At 50.7% G+C, this 22,160-nt stretch overlaps 1 protein-coding gene across 4 annotated transcripts in view; it reads right to left on the bottom strand.

Annotated features, from left to right (window-relative positions):
• The window catches only part of PKNOX2 (PBX/knotted 1 homeobox 2), a 73,817-nt gene that overhangs the window by 42,059 nt on the left and 9,598 nt on the right, over positions 1 to 22,160 (bottom strand). For all 4 annotated transcript variants that reach the window (XM_065881460.1, XM_065881459.1, XM_065881458.1 and 1 more), the window contains exon 2: positions 16,814 to 16,953. In XM_065881460.1, coding sequence (XP_065737532.1) covers positions 16,814 to 16,953 — 140 coding nt within the window. The remainder of the gene's footprint in view (positions 1 to 16,813; positions 16,954 to 22,160) is intronic.

The following is a 22,160-nucleotide window of genomic DNA, read 5'->3' on the forward strand; positions in this document are numbered from 1 at the left end:
ACCACCTGTCTTCCGCACTAGACTCTCAGCTACGTGAGGGCAAGAAGCAAGCCCACCTCATTCCTCACTGTCTGCCCAGAGTCTAGCAGCGGCATGTGGACACTAATAAATCTTTGTTGAATATATACCTGTTAGGTGTGTGACCCCATTTGCATATACAAGTGCATCTCGTTCTCCTTTCTCTGCAGCATGAGTGAACAACTATGTCTTCACACCCGGCACGTGCACATGTTTACATGGGTATTGACACTGGACTCTGGAGCCCCATTCCTTCCCACCATGGTTCCCAGAAAGCAACAGTACATCCCTCTCTGGTTGCTCACCTCAGTGCCCTGGAACCACAACATCTAGCTCCTTTCTTTTTGAGTAAGCTCTGTGAGCTGGGAGAGGAGAAAGTATGTATGTTGGGTCTGGTCCCCAGGCTTCTGCCAATGGGGATGTTGTAGCCAGCACTGCCCAACAGAACTTCTTGAGGTGATGAAGGCATTCTACAATCTCTGCTGCCCAATACAGTAGCCACTAACTTCATGACGCCAATGGACATTTAAAATATGGCTGTTTTTGAATTATGGTTTTCTCAGTGTATATGCCCAGTAGTGGGATTGCCGGGTCATATGGTAATTCTATTTTTAGTTTTTTAAGCAACGTCCATGGTGGATGGACCTAGAGTCTGTCATACAGAGGGAAGTAAGTCAGAAAGAGAAAGACAAATACCGTATGCTAACACATATATATGGAATCTAAGAAAAAAAAAATAAAGGTCATGAAGAACCTAGGGGTAAGATGGGAATAAAGACACAGACCTACTAGAGAATGGACTTGAGGATATGGGAAGGGGTAAGGGTTAGCTGTGACATAGTGAGAGAGTGGCATGGACATATATACACTACCAAACGTAAGGTAGATAGCTAGTGGGAAGCAGCCGCATAGCACAGGGAGATCAGCTCAGTGCTTTGTGACCACCTAGAGGGGTGGGATAGGGAGGGTGGGAGGGAGGCTGGAGAGGGAGGGGATATGGGGACATATGTATACATATGGCTGATTGACTTTGTTGTACAACAGACACCAAGACACTATTGTGAAGCAATTACACTGCAATAAAGATCTATTAAAAATAAATAAAATATGGCTCTTGTGTCTAGGACACTGAATTTTTTATTTTGTCTAATTTTAACTAATTTTAATTTAGATAGCAACATGTGGCTGGTGGCTACCATATTGGAAAGCACAGCAAGTCCTGAAAATGAAAACAGATCACGCTTCTTCCCTCCAGCACGCTATGATTAAACATGCCGAGAAGGACTGAACATTCAGCCTGCATAGTGTTTGTAGGCCGATGGGGGACCCCTGTGAGCCTGTCCCATACTGGGATTCCAATAATCCTAGGCAGAAAGGCAGAAGGTGCTGAGACCCACCCACACTCAAACCTATACCTACTGGTCATTCTACTCGAGCTCGGGGGCAGCGGGGGCTGAGGGGAGATGAATTCCTGCCACAGATGAGCTGCGTGGCTTGGCAAAGCTGTCTCTAGACACTATCTCCCTGACCCTTGTTTTGGGAGCTGATGCGTCAATAGCTGGGCTCCAAGGCTGCAGGCTGGGTCACAGTCTGGAGGAAAAAAGGGTCAATATCTGAGGGTAGCCCATCTGCAGCCCCAAATTGCTAGAAGAGCTACTCGGCCCCCTCAGGAAGCTGGTGGGAAAACAATGGGTTCGCTCAGCCACCCGCTGAAGACAAAGAGAAAACCAGGTGAAGGGGTTAAACTCCAGTATAAGTCTTCATTTGCAGCCACTAATACCGCAGCATATTATAGTCTAATCTAACCTGATCCCAGTTTAATGCAAGATTCTCCTGGCCCTGAGTGGAATACCAAAGGAAGCCTTCATGGCTGGGATTTAAGCAGAGACCTGCAGTGGTTTAGCTGAGGGACGTGAAAGGCAAATTCCAGACGGTGTTATGAATTATTGTGCCTTATGAACCTTCCTACTCTCAACAGATGCCTGCTGCCATTTAAACAGCCACTAGATCAATTAGGAGTGAAAGGCACAGATCGACTCCGTACAAGGGCACTAAATTACCAGGAACTAATAATCCACAGCATCGCGCCAGGTGGTGGGGGGCGCAGCCCCTGCCCCATCCCCACGGCGGCCGCGGTCACTGCACGTTCCTTCCTCACCGGCTGGAGGCAGGGTGGGCAGCTGCTGACGGTGTGTGGGTGTGCCGGTGCACGTGCGTGCACCTGGGTTGAATGTAGGCTGTCAACGAGAGCAAGTGTGAGCGTTGTGTAAGTGGGCTGTCCTAGGTGTTTCTATCGTGTGTGCACACACGGTGTTACGTCTCTGCTGTACTATGCACATATGGGTTGTGTATATGGAGCTGGGGTGCAGAGTTTGTGTGCTGTGAATACAGGGTGCCTACGCCCTCTATTGTATGCAGTGTGTGTGCAGGGCTACGTGGTATCTGTGTGCAATGCGTGTGCGAGCATCGTGTGTTTTGTGTACACAGTGTGCGTGGCATGTGGGGCAGGGAGGAGGGAGCTGCCGGTGACTGCATCTCCCAGCTACCAGCCCAACGGGTGAGCTCGTCTGCCACTGTCCTGGCCTCTGCAGGGAGAAGAGTGATCAGGGAGGGCCTCTCTGAGGAGGTGACATTTGAGTTAAGCCTGGAAGGACAAGGAGGCAGTCAGGCAAAGGTCAGAGGGAGGGGCTTGCCAAGCAGGGGAAAACGCAAAGCACTTCAGAGAGAAATGAGCTTGGCATGTTTCTGGAACAAAATCCAGGCGCTTGTGGCTGGAGCAAAGTAGGCGAACGGAGGGAGATGAGGTCGAAGAGGTGAGCGGCAGTTAGATCCGAGGTCTCACACAGAGCTGGGCTTTTGGGGACTGGGGTGGAGGCACTGTCCCCTCCACTGGGGGACAGCGTGTACCTTCCAGGCAGAGCTCTAGCATTGGTCCATTTTATAAACCTCTCCCCTGCAGGTGTCAGATCTCCCATGTATGTATGTGTGTGTGTGTGTGTGTGTGTGTGTGTGTATGTGTGTGTGTGTGAGAGAGAGAGAGACGAGGGCATATCTGGGGGTGTTTTCTATGGCTTCTGCCATCTCTCAGTAGAAGAAAATGTGCTTTCCATGCTCTCCCCCAAGTTAAGCAAGGACCCGTGGAGCACAGAACAGGCCTCCTGGCTGCTGCCATGGCCCCTCTCCCCAGCCCCTCCCTGCCTGAGCTGCGCTAACAGTTCCCCAATCCTCCCTTCATACCCCACCCTCCCCAGCCTCCTGCCTCTGATTCCACCCGCCCTGATCCCTGGACCCCTGAGCCCAGGAGTTCGGATGACATCTGTGCTCACCCACAGCTTTTCATATGAACCACAGCCAGGGTTGGTAGGGCTGCCTGTGGCTCCCGTGCTCTATCCACCTGCATCTCTCGATCACCCTGACTGCTACCTGCTACCTCAAGTGTGGGGACTGCTGAGATGCTCTGTACCACCCCTGAGAAACAGGCTCAGTTTCCCAGTGACTCAGCTGGGTTCTGTGGCTGCAGTGATGCTATGGCCTTCTTTAAGGCTGTTCCCGGCCCAGTTCCCAGCCCCTTCCCCAGTTGCCCATCCTACACCTGCCTAAGCGTTGACCTATATTTTAAGCTATCCTCCAACATCACCCCATAAGACTGGGGAAGAGGCTGGAAGCCACCTTCAAGGAGTCCTTTCCAGCAGTCTCCACTGCGGGCCTCGGGTGGGGTGGGGTAACTAGGGCAGTGACCAGGAGGGCTGGGCACTTTACCCTCCAGGGACATGAATGCCCTTGTCTGAGCCAGGCAGGGGATCGGAAGGGGGATTTCCTGGCCATGCGTGGGATACTGGTCCTGTCATTCTTGACCTTCCCTGAGCTTCAGTCTGTCCAACTAGAAAATGGGTTTTAAGGAGTTCCTCTTCCCGCTGTCCAGATCTCTCCCACCGTGGATCAGTACCCTTCAGAGGCTGGAAGCAGAAACGTGCAAACTCGGTCCCCAGTGCCTGGACGATGATGAACGAGATGTGAAAGATGGCCGTTAGCCTTTATTTCCAGAGAGCCGAGGACGTCTGACCTCCAGAAGAGCTCGCCTTCTCCCTCCCCGACCTTTCTCCATGCTTTTCCCTGTGTCGCCTCCCACCTGGCCGCCCGCTCCAGCCCAATCTCTCTCTTTTTTTTAATTTTTATTTTTTTGAATTTTATTTTATTTATTTTTTTATACAGCAGGTTATTAGTTATCTATTTTATACATCTTAGGGTATATATGTCAATCCCAATCTCCCAGTTCATCCCACCACCGACCCCCCTGCCACCCCCCCGCCAATCTCTCTTAATCCGTTCAAAATTTGGAGAAAATAAATCTCACTGCACTAATTCAGGGAGAGTTTGAGCCTCGTTGGTGCAGAACAAATAAAAGGAGTGAACCGGCATGACATTTTACTGCAGAAGAGAGGTCGTTTCCAGCCACTAATAGAAAGGACCTGACACAGACTAATAACGAGAAATGAATTTCTCTAACGGCCTCATTGATCACATTCAGCGCTGTGCCTCTGCCTGGGTGCTGGGAGGGCGGGCTGCCCCGAGTGCGGACAGTGCCAGGAGCAGGGGGCGAGAGAGGACCTCAAATAAGATTTTATTATATCTTGTTTTCTTTTCGGAGTCCCCACCCCCAGGCCCACCCTCCTCACCTCTCCCCAGGAGCGTCTGAACCGAAAGCAAACTCAAGATATACAGCTCCTGTTAACGATCCAGAGAAATAAAGAACCCCTCTCCACAGAACCGCAGTCTTGTGCTAGCTTAAGGTGATTAAACCGGATGTGTTGATTTCTACAGGGGTTTAAGCTATCGTTTGGTTTAATTACTTCTGACATTTCTGCCTTCGTTGTTTTCTGCATCACCCAAATTCGCGGGCCTAAAATGCCCAGTCTGGGGCCAGGGTGCGTAGGGCTGCCTCTGGGAGCACCTCAAAGGGCCTGGGCCTAAACAGGGCAGGATTTTGGCTGAAGCCCTTTGCAGAGTTGAATGTCACCCTCTCTCCAGCAGCAGCGAGGCTGAGACCCCTCGCTGAAGCCCCAGATTTTCTTGAGGGCAAAGCGATCCGGGCCCCCCTCATCCCCCCACCCACACACATATTGCTAGTGAGGCTTCTGAGAGCATTCTCAGGCAGGAGAGCTTCAGCGCCTTCCATTTTACTCCTCCCTCTTTCAAGACAGATGTTCTCACTGCAGATGGCCCAGTAGGTTTCCCTAACATTTTCGAAGACCTCTTGGGATGGAGACCATAACCTCCTTGGTAATTTTTATACTCGTATCTAACGGCAAGCTCCCCTATAAGGCTGAAGCTCATTTCCTTGTGCTAAAAGGACTCAAAAGAAGACAAGTGGACTTTGTTCTGCTTCCCTTCGTTCCTCCTTGGACAACCTGGGTTAAGAAAAACGTTTTTTTTTTTAACATTTCTTTCTGCTCATAGGGCCATAAACAGAGAAGCAGAGGTAGGAAAAAGAAAGGATGCCAAGATATAGAGCTTCAACAGATAACAAACAAGGACCTACAGTACAGCACAGGGGACTATACTCAATATTTTGTAATAACCTATAAGGAAAAGAATCTGAAACAGAATATATAAAACTTATATATATATATATATATAAACTTATAATATAAAACTTAATCACTTTGCTGTACACCTGAAACTAACACAACATTGTAAAGCAACTATACTTCAATTAAAAAAAAATTTTTTTTAAATAGCGCTTCAGAGAGGCTATAACGCAAAGAACACAAGAAACAGGGAACAGATATGAAGAGAGAAACGGAGCCCCACAGACTGCGGTTGCGGGATGGCGATGACAGTCACACACATGGGGGGACATTAGTGTTGAGCTCCCTTTCTGGGTGATAAACCTTGTGATTCACAGTCATGTCACTCTGTCACTTCTGAGCCTCTCAGCCATCCCTCCCTTTGTGACCTTGGCCAGAACTGCAGACCTCAATTATGGGTCCAGCCAAGTGTGTGGCAGCCTGCCTGGCTGTCCACTGCCTCTCCCTGTGACTGACCTTGGAGCCCCCAGGCCTGTCCTGTACCTCCCTTCACAGCCCAGTGTCAGCACTCACCACCCCCTGAGGCTTGGCTTCTTCCTCCGATGGGGACAGGGTCGGGTGTCAGAGCCTTTGGCCCTTCCTAGCTGGGATGAGAGTGGACGGTCCAGAGGAGGGAATGTATAGTAGGAAAGGAACATTTCTGGATGGAGGTTTTTGGTGATGAGGCAGTGGGACCAGAGCCTGGTCAGGGTCAGACCTGTGCAGAGGACATTAGCCACTGGCCAGTGAGGTGGGGGTAAAGGGGGGCAAGCAGCGACCCAAGCTGGTCTCCATGGACACACACAGCGGAGGTCTCAAGTTGTCAAAGGCCCACCACCCTGGAAACCCTACCCGGGGGCTGGCATTGTAACCCTTTATTTCTAGTGCCCCAGGTCAGGTCACTGAGATCACAGAATCAGAGATAATACCCTGGAGGCACCTTTCAGGCCGACGCCTGCCCCTTTCCTGGGCATCTTTTCATGGCCAGAAGGCCCATTCCAAGCAGTCATTCTGAGAACTACAGAGTCAGCAACATCAGAGCACACCACGGTGCTTCACAGCGTGGCCTCAGCTTTCTTGTCAGTGTTTCTCCTAGATAGACTCAGTGGAGAACGCGGTAGTTGAACAGACAGCAGGTGGCCCCGGGCTCCTTGCACCTTCATCACCCCCTCAAGGATAGACTTTGGAGACAGATAATTAATTGTGTGACTCTGGGGCAAGTTACTGAATTTCTCTGAGCCTCAGTTTCCTCTTTTATAAAATAGGGATAACGCCACCCACCACAGAGGTTATTGTTAAGAATTACATGAAGGAAGAAGTAGAGTGTCTGGCACTCAGTAAGCTGTCAATTAACGCTTGTTCCAGTTCCCTGGAATGGCACGGGGGCACCTTTTTTTATTCAGGTCAACATCGACGCTATCCACTCCAATAGATGTATAATCCCATCTCTACTGACTCATTTGGCAGGGAAACAAGCCCACATGCCAACTCAAATAGAGGCACAGAAAGAGGAGGAGGAGAGGCAAAGGACAACTTACTGGACCTCGGAACCCCATTTTTGGAACCAAAAAACACTGCCAGTAAGAATTTATTTTTATTTCCCACAGGACAATGATTAAATTCTATTGACTACAGCTGTCTGTGCACAGATCTGTCTTCCTCACTACATGGGGAGCTTCTCTGGTCCACGAACTCGTCTTACCTCTGAATTCCCAGCACGGTGCCTGGCACAGAGCAGAGGATCAATAAATATTCGGAGGATCGGTGAATGGGGACAAATGAATGAACGAAGCGAGCCCTGACAGCAAGCGGAGATTCTGAGACACAAGCCTAAAGTTCTTTCGGGCCCGGAATCCACTCCCCTGTGGTACCCAGGTCAGCTACAGCCATCTGGCAGCTTCTAGCCACAGTTACTACAAAGGGCCCCAGTCTCCTCTGGGCTCTGCTGGGTGTGTGGGGTGAGGGCTGGCAGGGTCTCAGGGGCAGACGACTAAGTGTGAAGGAAGCGCTCGGCCAGCCCTCCTCTCCTCCCCTCAAAGGCACCAGATGGAGAGAGCAGAGTGGGGTGGGGGAGACCAAGCCAGCAGCTCCTGGTTGGATGTATTTTTACTTCAGGTGTGACGTTGAAACCATGCGGGTGTATTTTTAGTCCTGCCCAGTGGGCGGTATGTTCGCCTGGGTTGCCTTGGAGAGGACTTCTTCTTGTTGCTAAATTGGAATCGCATCTGCTGGGTTCCTGGGCTCCAACCAGCTCTCCTCCCCCAGGTGGGTGGACAGGTCCATCCCTGGGGAGTGTGGGGCTCAGGGGAGGCCACAGTCTGCTTTGTCCCCATCCCTTCACACACACACACACACCACACACACACTCACACCCTTCCCTCCTGGCACATTAAAAAAAAGTAATAAATGTGAAATCGCAACAAACCGGTTGTTAAGGCTGGTCTACAAGGGCGAGAATACAAAGAACCTAAAACTTGAGATCTGGTAGGATCTCATCTCCAGCCCCTTCATTTTCTCCCCAGTTTTACTAAGAAATAATTGGCCTGCATCACTGTATAAGTTTAAGGCACGTAGCATGTGATGGATTGATTTACATGTACCCTGAAATGATTACCACGACAGGTTCAGCTAACATCCATCTTCTCAGATAAAAGAGAGAAAGGAAAAGAAAATTTTCCCCTTGTGACGAGCACTCTTAGTGTTTACTCTCTTAACTTACCTATATGTGATAGAGCAGTGTTAGCTGTAGTCGTCATGTTGTACATTACATCCCTAGTACTTATTTCTTTTATCACTGGAAGTCTGTACCTTTTGACCACCCTCCTCCGTTACCCCCTCCTTCTACCCTTCACCTCTGATAACCACAAATCCAATCTCTTTTGCTCTAAGTTTTTTTTTTAGATCCCACATATAAGTGAGATCCTACAGAAGTTGCCTTCCTCTATGATGTGTTTTACTTAGCATAACGCTTTCAAGGTCCCTCCGTGTTGTCATAAACGGCAGGATTTCCTTGTGTTTTATTTCATGTCTGAATAATATCCCACTGTGTATATATACCACAACTTCTTTATCCATCCATCCATCAGTGGACATTTAGGTTGTTTCTGTGCCTTGGCTATTATAAATAATTCTGCTATGAACACGGGGATGCAGATGTCTTTTCGAGTTAGTGTTTTCGTTTCCTTTGGATCCCCAGAGTGGGACTGCTGGATCGTAGATAGTTCTATGTTTAATTTTTTAAGGATCCTCCATACTGTATTCTAGAGTGGCCGCACCAATATACGATCCCAACAGCAGTGCACAAGAGTTCCCTCTTCTCCACATCTTTACTATCACTTATCTCCTGTCTCTTTCACGATCAGCCTCTTCATTTTAAGGGGAGGTAACTCAGGAAGAGAAAATAGAAGTATCTTTCCTGCAGTTAGGCAGCTAGTGACAGGCAGTTTCTATCCAAGTCACCAGAGAGCCAGCCAGTCCCCAACAAGAAAGCACTGGGGCAAGGTCTGGTGTGGGAAGCGGAGCTCCATCCATTTTGTCATGGCAAAATGACAGTGACACACCCACACACATTTGGTGGCACTTCGTAACTTACATTTCATGTGCTTATTGCATTGAAACACCCAATATTTTTATTATTCCCATTTTACTGATTAGCAAACTGAGGGGCCATGTGGTTAAATAATTACATCAGGCTAATAAGTGACTGGGTTGAGATTTAAATCTGGGTATCCAAACTCCAAATTTTGTGTTCTTCCCCCTTTCCCAGGTACTGTTTTTGAACCATTATTAGAATCACTTCATCCTCCTCCCCCTTTTTTCCTCTACTGGCCTTGAGCCCTATGCGTCCTGGGGTCACAGAACTGAGCTGCCACATTTACCCTTTGAGCATCAGGACCCATGCAGCACAAGACAGTCTCTACCTCACCAAACAGGTTTCCAAAAGAACTTTCTCTCATAATAATACTTCTGTGTGTTGGAGAAGGCTTTGACGTTTTTATAGATCTTTCATTTTCTCATCTTATGCCTACCCTGTGGGAAAGTTTATCTAAAGAGGTTACGTGAGTTGCTCAGTGGTAGAATCAGAGCTTAGGCTGAAGTCTTAGTCTTATGTTCTTTCCACTTGACCACAAAATGGCCCAGTGCTTGGGAAAATCAGAGAGTGGGGCTTAGAAGGGCTAGACTGGCTTAGTCCAGCCCCGGTGAGAAGCCATGGGCCATGTGAGCCCTCAAAGGCCCAGCTTGCTGGCTCCCCGCCCCTCCCACCTGACGTGCCCCACACACACACAATTCGCACCAGCGGGTGGCCCAATGGCTGGTGTCTTCCCTCTAGTAAGGGGGACCGATCCAGTCTAGTACTTGTCGCAGTAGCTCCTCACAACGGTGGCCACCATTCACTGTAAGGCTCGTCTGTGCCAAGCACCGTCAGCTGTTAGCACTGGTTATCTCCTTTAATCCTAACATAACCTTGTGAGGATAAATGTCATTGGGATTCCAGGCTCCTGGATCTCTCATCCATGTGCCTTGTCTTGGCGGGGTACCTGGACTTCTCAGCTCTGCCTCGGCCAGGTGGTGAGCTGTGGAAACATCAGGACCCGCTGCCTCTGAACACACCTGCTCTGTGGGCCAGGCAGCCGCAGCCTCTGGGCCTGCCAGCGGCATGTGCAGAGGCTGGGTCCGGGGCGGGGGCCTTCGAGATGCCGGCAGGAAGGGCAGGGAACAGGCTTTGCCTGGTGCCGGGGGAGAATTGAGCACGGGTTGACTTTCAGATTACGGCTCCAGCAGGATCGCTCCCCTGACTGTAGTCAACAGCTACAGTTATGTTTGCTCAGATGTCAGTGAATCCAACTGCTTCCAAACGCAAGGAGTGTCTGCTGGAGCCCCAGCCCATAAAACCCAGCTCAGAATGCAGCCTGGAACATCTGCTCCCAGCACCTAGTCCAGAAGCATCTGGTCCTGACTCTTCTGCTTGGAATGTCTAAACTTCTCCCACACCATTCTCAGGCCACCTCACCCAGCACGTCCCAGGAATGACCAAGCTCTATGCCAGGGAAGGCACAGGGTTAAGTCCCTGGGTCAGCTCCCTGGAGACAGAACACCCCTTGGTCACAAGGTGGAAGAGTTCCCTCAAAGACAATTCATTAGGAAGTGCCAGTTCCCAGGGTCCTGGCCAGGCAGCTGCTAAAGAGGACAGTCACAAAGCAGCCAGCTCCTCTGCCCAGCCCCAAGCCCAGGGGGCTCCAGCCCGGCCCCAGGAGAGGCCGCTTGGCTATCATTTCCCTTGGGCTTCACCTCCCTTGGGAAAAGCAGTGCTACTCTCCTACACTGCGCTGTGGGCCAGAGGCCTTGCAGTCAATTCCACGTAGAGTTTTTTGAGCCCATAAGATGTGCCAATTTTATACTATAGCTACTTCCTATGTCTATCTTCCTGCCACTCCCTGGACTGATTCTTTTTCATTCAGAACCCCTCTTGGAACTTGACACGATGCTTCCGCGTAGCAGAGCTCAGTAAATGTTTAATCGAACCGCAGTGCAGGACCACTCAGCTGGGAGCCCTTTCCTGTCTTGCCTCTTGCTGGGTCGCCCCTCAGCATCTACCTTCTAGCCCGACCAACCCCTGTTTCCATTCCCCCAAACATCTCACAGCAGCTAACGGCTGCAGAGTACTCTCCACATGCCAGATTCTTTATCCAGCACTTCATGGTATTATCTCATCTAATCCTCATGACCAACCTAATGAAGAGATGGCACTATTTTCGGTCCTATTTTACAGATGAGGAAACAGAGGCCCAGAAAGGTTTACTGCCCAGTGGCGGAGCCAGAATGGAAACCCAGGCGATCGAGGTCCACAGGCCCTGTTCTGCAGCCTGAACTTCACCTCCCTGAACGCACCAGACGCCTCGCGTGCAGAAAAGGCCACGGGGACCATGCTGGCCCCTTTGTTTCAAACACCCCCATCCCATCCCACCCCAGGCAGCAAACACTGATCTGTGTGCTCGATATTATCATATATCATCTCATTTTAGTCTAGCTATGACTATTTCCTTTTTTACAGTTGAGAAAACAGATTCAGAGGGACTAACTTTCCCAAGGCGATCAAGCTGGTTATCACCACATCTATTTTTAGACCTTGTCCCACAGCTCAGTACGGCTGCTCTATGGCCTTTGTCCCTCTAGCTATTGGACCATTAGGACCGAGCCCGAACTTCAGTGACCTTTAGAGGGATAGCCTCAAGGGAGCGATCTGAACATTGCCCACTGCCCCGTTCTGATCTTTCCCTAAACAAGCGTGGATTCTAGAGGGACCCAGTCTGAATGCAACAGGGGCAAATGTATTACAAACAAGGCCTTAGCAATGTGTACTGCTTTCGTCGAACTAGAAGTGGACTTCAGCTTGAACTCTCTAGGGCTGGGTGCCACATGGGCAGAAGCTCTGGGCGTGGCTTACAGAGAGATGAGACTGACAGGAAGAGCTACAAACACTACACGGAAAGGCCGAGACTCTGACAGTTGAGAAACTAAAGACTGGTTTGAGGTGGGCTTTCTGGAGCTGCTGGGAAGGAACTCATTAACGGATGAAACAGGAAAGCCTTGGAATCTACCTGGAGAACGTGGAGGCATCAGGGCTTTGCTCAAGCAGATGTTAAGAGTTGGACGGCGCTGGGTAGAATCTAGGAAGGAGAAGATTCACTGCCTTGGGGTTCGGGTGAGAAATTACAATTGCAAACACTTACATAGCGCTTATTCTGGGCCAGCCTCTAAGCATTAATTCGTTAAGTGGGAACATTTCAAATGTAGAACCAGGGAGTGGGCCAGACAGGTCAGTGAGGGCCAAGGAGTGTAGGATTGTGGCTAATGGTATGAGTTAAAGCATTCCACAAAGTCGGCTGTAAAGGTGCTGGTAAAACTGGGCACCTGTAACTCGGCTACAGGGGTTTGTGCTTGAGGCTGGAGAGAGCCAACTGTGTGCATCTCTTGCCACCTCTGTGCAGCAGTACACTGGTAGCTTGGAACGGGCCGCGGTGGATGCAGTTACACCACGGAAATCGACAGGTGCTACATGAGGGCTCTCCCTCCCCGCTCCCCCCAGAGCCAGTTAGCCAGCACACCAGCCTGGAACCATGGAATATGGATGGGTCCTGCCTCGCCTACTGAAGGAATCCACTCAACAGGCCCTGATTTAGTACATGCTCATCCAAGCTGCTGGGTCTAAGGTATTGTGTAAGGCGCTGGGGATCAATCAATGAAAACACGTCGACCCTGACTTCATGGAGGTAACGATCTAGTGGTGGAAACAGAACTAATAGTAACACAATCGGTTCAATTGTGAGTTAACGCCACAAAGGAGAGACACAGGGTCCTGCAGTCACCTCACCCTCCGCACCTGATTCGCAGCTCAATTCTCTGGCATTTTTCCTGGAGAAGCAAAGCACAGCTGTCCCCACCCTTCTCTCACTGTTCCTGCCTCCAGGCCAGCACTTCCCGTCACTAACAGGTATCTTCTGCAGCGCCCGGCGGGCCATTTCCTGGGTCCCCAGACAGTATTTCAGCCTCAGGGGCGGAACCCATTGTGCGCAGAGCCGTCTCAGCAGAGCCCCCTCCTCCCCCGCTGCACCTGGCCAGGCCCAGCTCCTGCCACTGTTCTGCTCCCCAGGACATCACGGTTTCCATGGGAACCCACTCACTTCAAAGGGGAAACGGCAGAGACTGGAGGGGAGGAGGGATAGTGAAAGCTGGATCAACCTCACCCTCTTGGCCCCGTCTCTGTGCTGCTGGCAACCTAACCTCCAAGCTCCCCGCCACCTAACACCGTCCAGCCCACAGCCCACAGCCCACAGCCCACCGGTGGAGAGGTGGGGGGGTGTGGTCCAAGCTAAATTTTAACTTCTTGGGGGGAAAACCCCAGGGGTGAGGTGCACCTGGGGAAGGAGAGATCTGAGCTGGGTCCAAGCCTGCGGTCCCCGCTCCATGGGGCCTCCCCTCAGCAGACCCCTCTCAGCATTGCTCCTGGGCCACAAACACAATTACCCGCGATGTGCATCCAATCATGGGGTCTGCTCGGATTAGACTGCAATCATTAATCTGAGCGGGAGCTCCCGGCCGCCTTGCTGATCAGCCCAGATGATGCTCTGGTATGATCCAATTCAAGACAGACTCTGCCTCCCTTCCCCTCTCCCCCCACCCCACACGCAGAGTTTCCACATCAGAAGGAACCAATACATTTCATCAACACATCCTCCTACACAAATAAAACCTCAGGGCACCAGGAGGCTCCTTCCCGCTTGTCGCACTGCCCGATGCCGCCCTGCGGGCCTGGCCAGGGAGGGGCCTCCCCCACCTTCGTTCTTCAAAGTAGTTCAGGGAGGGGCCTCGGCGGGGACACCCAAAAGTCAGCGCGGGGCACTAATCTCCGTGGAGAGGGGATGCTTACATTTATGGACATGAAATGCTGACTCCCTGAGGTGCTTTGAGCAGCCAGGCCGCCCCAGGCGGGCAGATCTAATTAGAATTACCCAACCCTATGGGAGGTGGAGCGTCTCCCCTCAGCCCGCAAGGGCGGTGGAGAGGGCGGCTGGCACTAATGGGAGAGGGGTGGTCATGGGAGACACCCTGGGGGCCCTGGGGCAAGCAGGGCTGCAGAAGAAAGAACTGGGCAAGGGTGCTGATGTCCCTCTGCTCCGTCGTCCTGAGATGCCGGGCAGACTTGTTTGGCTGGACTGTTGGTGGTATCCAGCCTGGGATTTCTTCTTCATGGTCAGACAGCTGCAGAGATAATTTGCTCAAATGCCATGGGCTGTGAGGCGACAGCCCCATGGGAGAGGGTGAATCTCAGATGTGGAGGTGAGGCATGTTGGTTGAGGGAAGATCTGGGCCTTTGTACTTCAGGTGACATCATGGTGGACAGCTCCCTTGGGGACACGGCCCATCTCCTGGCTGGGCCTGGGTGGGGTCTGAGCCTGGGATCTTGGGAAGGGCTATGGAGCACGTGGAGCCCATTGGCAGGAACAAGGGAACCGTCTGCTTTGTGCCAGACATGGAGCCAGGTGCTGGCATGGGCTGTCTCGTAATTCTTGCCGAACCACTGATTAGGTTCTGTCCTGAAACCAACGCTCAGAGAGACGAGTACAAGGAGGAGGTAGGGCTCAAGCCTAGGTTTCCAGAAACTTTATGTTAGGCCACTAATTTGGGGTCTTTCTAGACTAAGATCTGTGCTCACTACAGGTCCCTGCCCCTGGGGGTCCGAGAAGGTGTCAGGGATCCGTCTCCAGTGCGAATATGAATCACCTGGGATCTTGTCAAAGTGTAGATCAGGAATCCCCAGGTCGAGTGGGGCCTGAGATTCTGCGTCTCCAACGAGCTCCCAGGTGATGCGATGCTTCTGGCCCATGGACCACACTTGGAGCAGCAGGGATTTAAAGGGGGTGTGATGACTGTACCCTAAGTCATCAGACCACGGGGCAGTTTTCAGAGGCCAGGCCGCTCTCGCTCCCTGCTTCTGTTCTGCCACCAGGCCCAAGGTGAGGCTACAGGCCCTGTGCAGTCTCAGCGTCCGGTGCCCAGCTGCTCTGGCCACTGACCGTCCTGGGAACGCACCAGGCTCTCCTCTGCCGGAAGTTCCTGACCCCCCATTTCTCCTCCTGCTGAGCTCTCTTACTCAGCCTTGAAGATCAGACTCTACTGCTTCCCCCGTGAAGCCTTCTCTGTCAAAGCCCTGACCACTCTATGTTGGTTTCTTGTTTGCATTATGTCTCCGTTCCTGGAGAGGCAGGGAACAGCCCATGCATAACCTTTATGATTTACCTCTTTCCCCTGGAGTCCAGCACAACGCCTCCACGTAGTAATAGCAAGGGTTCAAGGCAAGTGTGAAGGGAGGACAGGAGTGTAGGTCCCATGCTGGGGGCAGGGGAGCTGGGGTCCTCCTCAGGGTCTCTGACAGGTCCTGTGACCAGATCCTGGCATTCTCTGGGGCCCAAGGCAGAGGTCTCTACCCGCAGGAGCTGGGCCTGGCCTGTGCGCCGGGCAGGCTGGGGCCCGGGAGCTGTGTTATCCAGGCCTGGGAAGGACCTTGTGTCAGGATCTAGGGATCAGGGCCCACTGCTTTGGACTCCCAACTGTTGGCATTAGAGGCATTCAGCTCATCTGAGTAACTAAAAATAATGCCAGTGATAATGATCATAACGGCAATAATTATCACCATTGCCATAAAGCCACTGCCATGGGCGGGGCTGGGTGGGCCAGGCCACGTGTGACTGGAGTTAGCGCCCACTGCAGCACACGCTCAGCCAGGGGTCGGCCCCACTGCTGATGCACGCGAATGTACGTGCTCACATGAGCGAATGTGAGCAAGGGTCCAACCTCGATGCTGAGTGCTGACTTGGGCATCTTTTCTTAGTGATGTGGGCTCCCCATGGATAAAGGATGACCGAAATCCCTGCTGGGACATCGCTCAGGTCCGCCCTCAGAGGACCGCATCTTCACCCCAACAATGTACACAAGACAGACCGGAATTTCCCTGAGCCCTTCCCACCCTCTGCTACATTCAGGGCCCAGCCCTGGGTACAAGGGGCTGATACAGAGTAAAATGACACAAGCTGCCTGCTCTCAGCAAACTGCCCATCTCGGGGAGGGTGCCAGAACCTACACAGTCGTGTACAACCTCTATTGCTAAAAACCGAAGACTACCATGAATCACAGTGTGGTCCAAGCACCAGCTGCATTAGAGTCGCCTGGGATGCCTGTTAAACATTCATACCCTCCTCCTACAGCTTGACCTACTGATTCAGCATTTCTGAGCACGGAGTCCAGATACATGTGTTCTGACGAGCGCTCCCGGTGGTTTCCAGGCGTACTAAAGCTTTGCTCACAACCGAGTCCTGGATGGCGAGTGCTGGAATGAAGGCGATGACGGGGCATGTGGGCCAGGACAGTCCTGAGGCAGCTGCCCGTTTGCTGAGTGGAGGGCTCTGATGCTCGTCAGGGCTCATCTCCCCAGCTGGGCTGAGGAAGAGGCCGTCCTAGAAGACACAGCCCAGGCCTCATCTCCCTCCCTGGACAATTCCTGCATGGCCAGCTGAGGGCTCTCTGGAGTGACTTCAGAGAGAAGGGACCTGGCCCTGGCTACTGGCTTCCGTGAGCCCACCTGCTGGCCTGCACTCACATCTCTCATGGCTGAGCTGGGCCTGAGGCCACTTGGGGGCTCCTGCGCATGGCCCGGCTGAAGTGTCTCCTACCTGTACACAGCTCGCTTGTCAGCCTCCAGCTGGGCCTGGGGGTCGATGGGGGCACTGGGCACAGGTGTGCTGGCAGCAGCCGAAGGTGCGGCGATGTGGACAGCCTGGGCCTTAGAGGGGGCCTGAGCGGTCGCCGTCATCTGCAGAGACAGAGAGGAGGCGTGGGTTAGTAGGGCCAGGACCACTGGTTCCCCGGCTGGAACTGTGAGGTCCACCTCGTCCTGTGGGGTGTGTGTGTGGATAACAGAACGCGTACGAGAGAAATGTGAGGGTATAACGAGCGTCCATTTGTACATATGCTGCAGTGGGAAGAAAGCTGGTGTTTTCTCAAATGAGAAAATTCTGGGGAACGATTTAGGACCATCCAAAATCAGGTGGCGTGGAAGTGAGCTCACTTTAAAAGCGACCTAGAGGGGCTAGGGGCCTAGATGGGGAGGGTGGGAGGGAGGCTCAAGAGGGAGGGGATATGGGGATATGTGTATACATTCAGCTGGTTCACTTTGTTGTACAGCAGAAACTAATACAACATTGTGAAGCAATTATACTCCAATAAAGATGTAAAAAAATAAAATAAAAGTGATGGTTCTTAATGCAAATTAAGGTGGTGGCCTCTGGCCGGAAGCAGAAAAAAACAGAATGATGAACCCTTTAAACTGTGCTTATGAGTCACTTGGGCTGTACTGGGCAGTGCTAGGTTTGATTTGATGACTTTGGAGAGCAGGAAAAAGATAGCCGAGTCAGTTCCCGACTGGGCAGAGGTTTATCCCATTTACCACAAGCCAGAGGTAACTTTTAATGGTTTTGACTGACAATTGAGTGTTCTGCAAACTTGGTTTGCCTGGGCACTTGAAGGTAAGCAGGTTGTAGTGGACGATGAACAGATTTCTGTTCTTAGCCGTAACAAATATTTAGCGTAGTAGCTCTCCTCCTATGTTACATGTTTTTGAAGGTGCCCCTGGGTTCCCAAGTTTGTGCCAATCAGGGCACCTTTTAAAAATATATTCTATATTGGACTTTCCGTATAAGATTTCATTTAAAGAAATGGTTAAATGGCTTTTAAATTTTGGGTAACCATCATAACAGAACTTGATGCTTTTATATTTTATTTTCCTTAAATGGATCCCTGAAATGTCACGTGTGGTGACATGCCTCAACTATTGCTCTCCTCCAACCGGCCCACAGAGCCTGACAGCTCTCACCCACTGTGTTCTTGGACTTGACGCCCTTGTCTGCCTCCCGAGCTAATACCTTGTTCACACCTTCATCCCCGGCACCCAACTGACACAGACTGGACGCTTAGTGTTTGCTTAGAAAATGAATGAGGGAATAAACAAGTGGACACACCTTGAAAGAATCGTATACTTCACAGCTGGCAAGTTTACCATATGATCTAGGTCCCTGCTTTCTGGAAGAGAGAGTACTGCATTTCCACGAATACAAGCACAGAACACTTGCTGTCTCATTTTCTTCATTAGATCTCTGTTCACGTGCCACATCTTCACAGTAAAATAGAGTCCCTCTGCCCCTGCTATCCCCTTACTCTGCCTTATTTCACAGCCCTTATTATGACTATATATTTCATAGCCCTTATCATGACCAGATGCTATATATCTACTTGCTGAGTTATTTTCTCTCCCACCCGCAACTCAAATGTAAGCTCAAAGAGGGCTGGTTAACAGTTGTATTCCGAGGGTCTAGAATAGCCTGGCACTAGTCAATGCTCAACAAATACTTGTTAAGTGAATGAATTAATGAGTGATGGGTGGTAAATAAAATTGAGACTATAAAAGAAATATACTGTAGCCCCATCATTTTTTGTTAGGAAGAAATATCCTTGTCACTGTTAGCTGAGCTGGGGGAACTTTCCCAAACTCAGTGCTAGACAGAGCATCATGGTACCTTGAGGCCGGCAAGGTACCATGCTTGACTCTTACTGTCTCCTGTTAATAGCTTTTTGAGCAAATCCCTCAACTTTCCTAAGTTCCTCCTTTTCATCAGTAAGCAAACTGGTGTCCTTTTAGGATTCATGAGTATTAAGGAGGTGCTGTAAGGAAGAAAGTAGAAACAAATGCTGTTCTAATTTTCAAAATACAGAAATAAGGTGGAATCAGACAAACTAAGTATACTTCTAATCTTCACATTGATCTGGGCTAGTTTCTTTCATTCACCAATGCAACTGATTATCTTTCCCAATACTTCTCAAGTCGCCACCATGTACTAGGCACTGGGGTGACTAGGATGAATGCCTGCTATAATGGAGCCCAGTTCTGGGTTTAACATGATCACTGAGCTGGCAGATCAGGAAAATGGTAGACATTTTCATTTACATGGTGTAAATGACCTCAGCAAGGTACCTCCCATGATATCCTCGTGGAAAACATGGAGCGACGTGGTCTGGTGGACAATTGTGTGGATTAGGAAGCTACACCCAAAGGATGACAATTAGAGGAGGGATGTCAGAGGGAGGAGGGCTTCTAGGAGATGCCACATGCTTTCTCCTCAACTCTCTTCTTCAATATTTTTATCAGTGATTTAGAGGATGTCTGAAGAAACGCTCAACAAACTTATGGGTGACATGAAACCGGGATCCAAACGATCTTCACAGATTTTGGCAACGTGCCAAGTCTAATAAGATTAATTCTTGTCTAATAAGTTGGAATTTAACACTTCCAACACTTCGGCAAAAAAAAAAAAAAAAAAAAAAATCGATAATATAAGTGCAGAAGAGGAGAGACATCATTTAGCAGCACCTTTCAGTTGACAGAAGGCTCAGTATGTCCACAGTGTACTGTGTCTGTCAGACAAACAAAAACCCCAAACTGATGCTCTGTGAGGACCCATCAGCAGAGGCACAGCTCACACAAAGCTTCCAGCCCCACCTACTAAGCTGAGACAGGTGCCGGGAAGTACACTCAGAGGAGAGTGGACCAGGCTGCTCAAGGGATTCTGAGGAATATTTGCAGGAATCTGCAATGTTAAGGAAGATTTGGGGGATGGGAGGGAGATGGAAAGATGTGAGAGCCCCCTTTGAATATCTAAATGAGGGATTAGATTGTGTCAGTTCTGTTCTGTACGCCCTAAAGCGTCAAACTACAACCGATGCATTACATCTGTAAAATGCAGACACATTTGGGCTCAACCCAAATAGTAAGTTTCCAAGCCTCTGAGCTCTCCAACGCTGGGATGGGCTGCCTCCCGGAAGTGGTGAGTTTTCACTGGTGCAGGGGCCAAGCAGAGACTCCCGCGGGGGCGATGGACGCTCTCTAGCTGGGTGGGCTGGCGTAGGTGACATCTGAAGTCCCTTCTAACTGTGACAGGCTCGGACGCCGTGAGGGTGCTTTCATGACCACTGCCCACCCCCAGGGTTGGCGTGGGGCTCAGATTAGATGACGTACGGTGTGTAAAAGTGCTTTGGAAACTCTATAAAGTTTTCCCCATATGGAGGGGTGGTTGTAGTTCTTCAACTCCAGCACGTGCATCTTTCATAAAGCAATGCACGGCTCGTTTAAGCGTAAAATACAGGGTAGGCTGGTGTGCTCTGCTCTGCTCAGTCCACTAAGGGTGAATTTCCTCGTGTCCTTGAAGGAATCCACAAGGGGTTTCTATGCAGATGAGCTTCTAGGAGTGGGAGGACTGAGGGGAGGGGCTCCTTTTCCTCTCACCTCCTCTTTCTAGACAGGACTTTGGGGGAAGGTGCGGCCAAAAGCCCAGCTGGGGCCCACAGGAAAGTGTAAAGTCTGTCATACAGAGTGAAGTAAGTCAGAAAGAGAAAGACAAATACCGTATGCTAACACATATATATGGAATCTAAGAAAAAAATAATAAGGTCATGAAGAACCTAGGGGTAAGACGGGAATAAAGACACAGACCTACTACAGAATGGACTTGAGGATATGGGGAGGTGGAAGGGTAAGCTGTGACAAAGTGAGAGAGTGGCATGGACATATATACACTACCAAACGTAAAATAGATAGCTAGTGGGAAGCAGCTGCATAGCACAGGGAGATCAGCTGGGTGCTTTGTGACCGCCTGGAGGGGTGGATTAGGGAGGGTGGCAGGGAGGGAGACGCAAGAGGGAAGAGACATGGGAACATACGTATAACTGATTCACTTTGTTATAAAGCAGAAACTAACACACCATTGTAAAGCAATTATACTCCAATAAAGATGTAAAAAAAAAAAAAAAAAGCGGTCACTTGTCAGCATCCCAAGCGCCGGCCCCAGCCGAGAGGCTGTTACCGGGGCTCAGAGAGCCGGGCCGGGGGAGAAGAGAGCAGAGCAGGGGGACGATGATTCAAATTTATTTAGCTCCTGGGGGCCAGTTCAGCAAACTCTGCATTTCCTCCAGGTTGGGAGAATGTTTATCTTCAAATAGATTTCTTCTTCTAGCCAGAGACACCCATTTCTCAAGAACTGGAGCTCAGAGGGAGAGGCCTGCAGCTGTCCCAGGGCCCCGGAGCAGGGGGTTGAGGGTGTCGGGTGGTGAGGTTCTGGGGGAAGGCTCTAGGCCTAAATAACAGAAGCGGGGGGAGAGGCTGGACAGATGGAGGGCGGAGATCCCTTGCTCTGGCCTATGAAAGCCAACTGGTAAATTGTCAGGAATTTTGCAAGCCGGTTGATATCATATCGGTAGCCTGAAGCTGACCATGGTGGGAGTAATTACACCACAGAAACTGGCAAAGGCTGCAAATCAATCCTCTTTCTAACCCCCAACCAGAGAGCTGGTTGTTAAACATTTATCAGCACACCACTAGTGTCAGAGCTTCTCTCCAAGAAACTTTCTCCTATCCTCCTCGCTCTGGCATATGAAGAAACTACACTCTATGAGGCCACTTGGTGTGCCCACAGCTGGTCTCAGACCCGGAGCCTTCCTCCAAGGACAGCACTGGACATCCTACCCAGGCAGGCTGTGAGGCTTGATTAAGAGAATAGGATAACGACTAGTGGGTGGGGAAGGATGGCAGCATTCCCCAGGAGGGCCTGCCCGCTGGGAGCTGCGGTACTGGGTCCAGAACCTACACAGGGTCCTTGCCGTCCTCCTGCCTCCCATAGATGCTCTAGCCACTGGACTCTTCTCTATCATCCAGCTGGAACCAGCCCTGCATTAAGCTGGGAGCAAAAGGGCCCTGTCCAGATTCTCAGTTTGTGACACCTTGAGATGAAATTTCCTGATGCCCTGCAGGGGCTGAGAGATCCAGCCTCTCCGACAGTCTAGTCTGGCCATGAAAATGAGCAGGGGATGCTGTGTGGTGTGGTTTACAAGGTGCTCACCTGCCTACCTAGTCACCCTCACTGACACTGGAACGCCCCACTGATGCTTTCCTTCCTGCTAAGGATCACCCTTTCC

The sequence above is a fragment of the Phocoena phocoena genome, chromosome 8 (assembly GCF_963924675.1).
Source record: "Phocoena phocoena chromosome 8, mPhoPho1.1, whole genome shotgun sequence".
Lineage (NCBI taxonomy): Eukaryota > Metazoa > Chordata > Mammalia > Artiodactyla > Phocoenidae > Phocoena > Phocoena phocoena.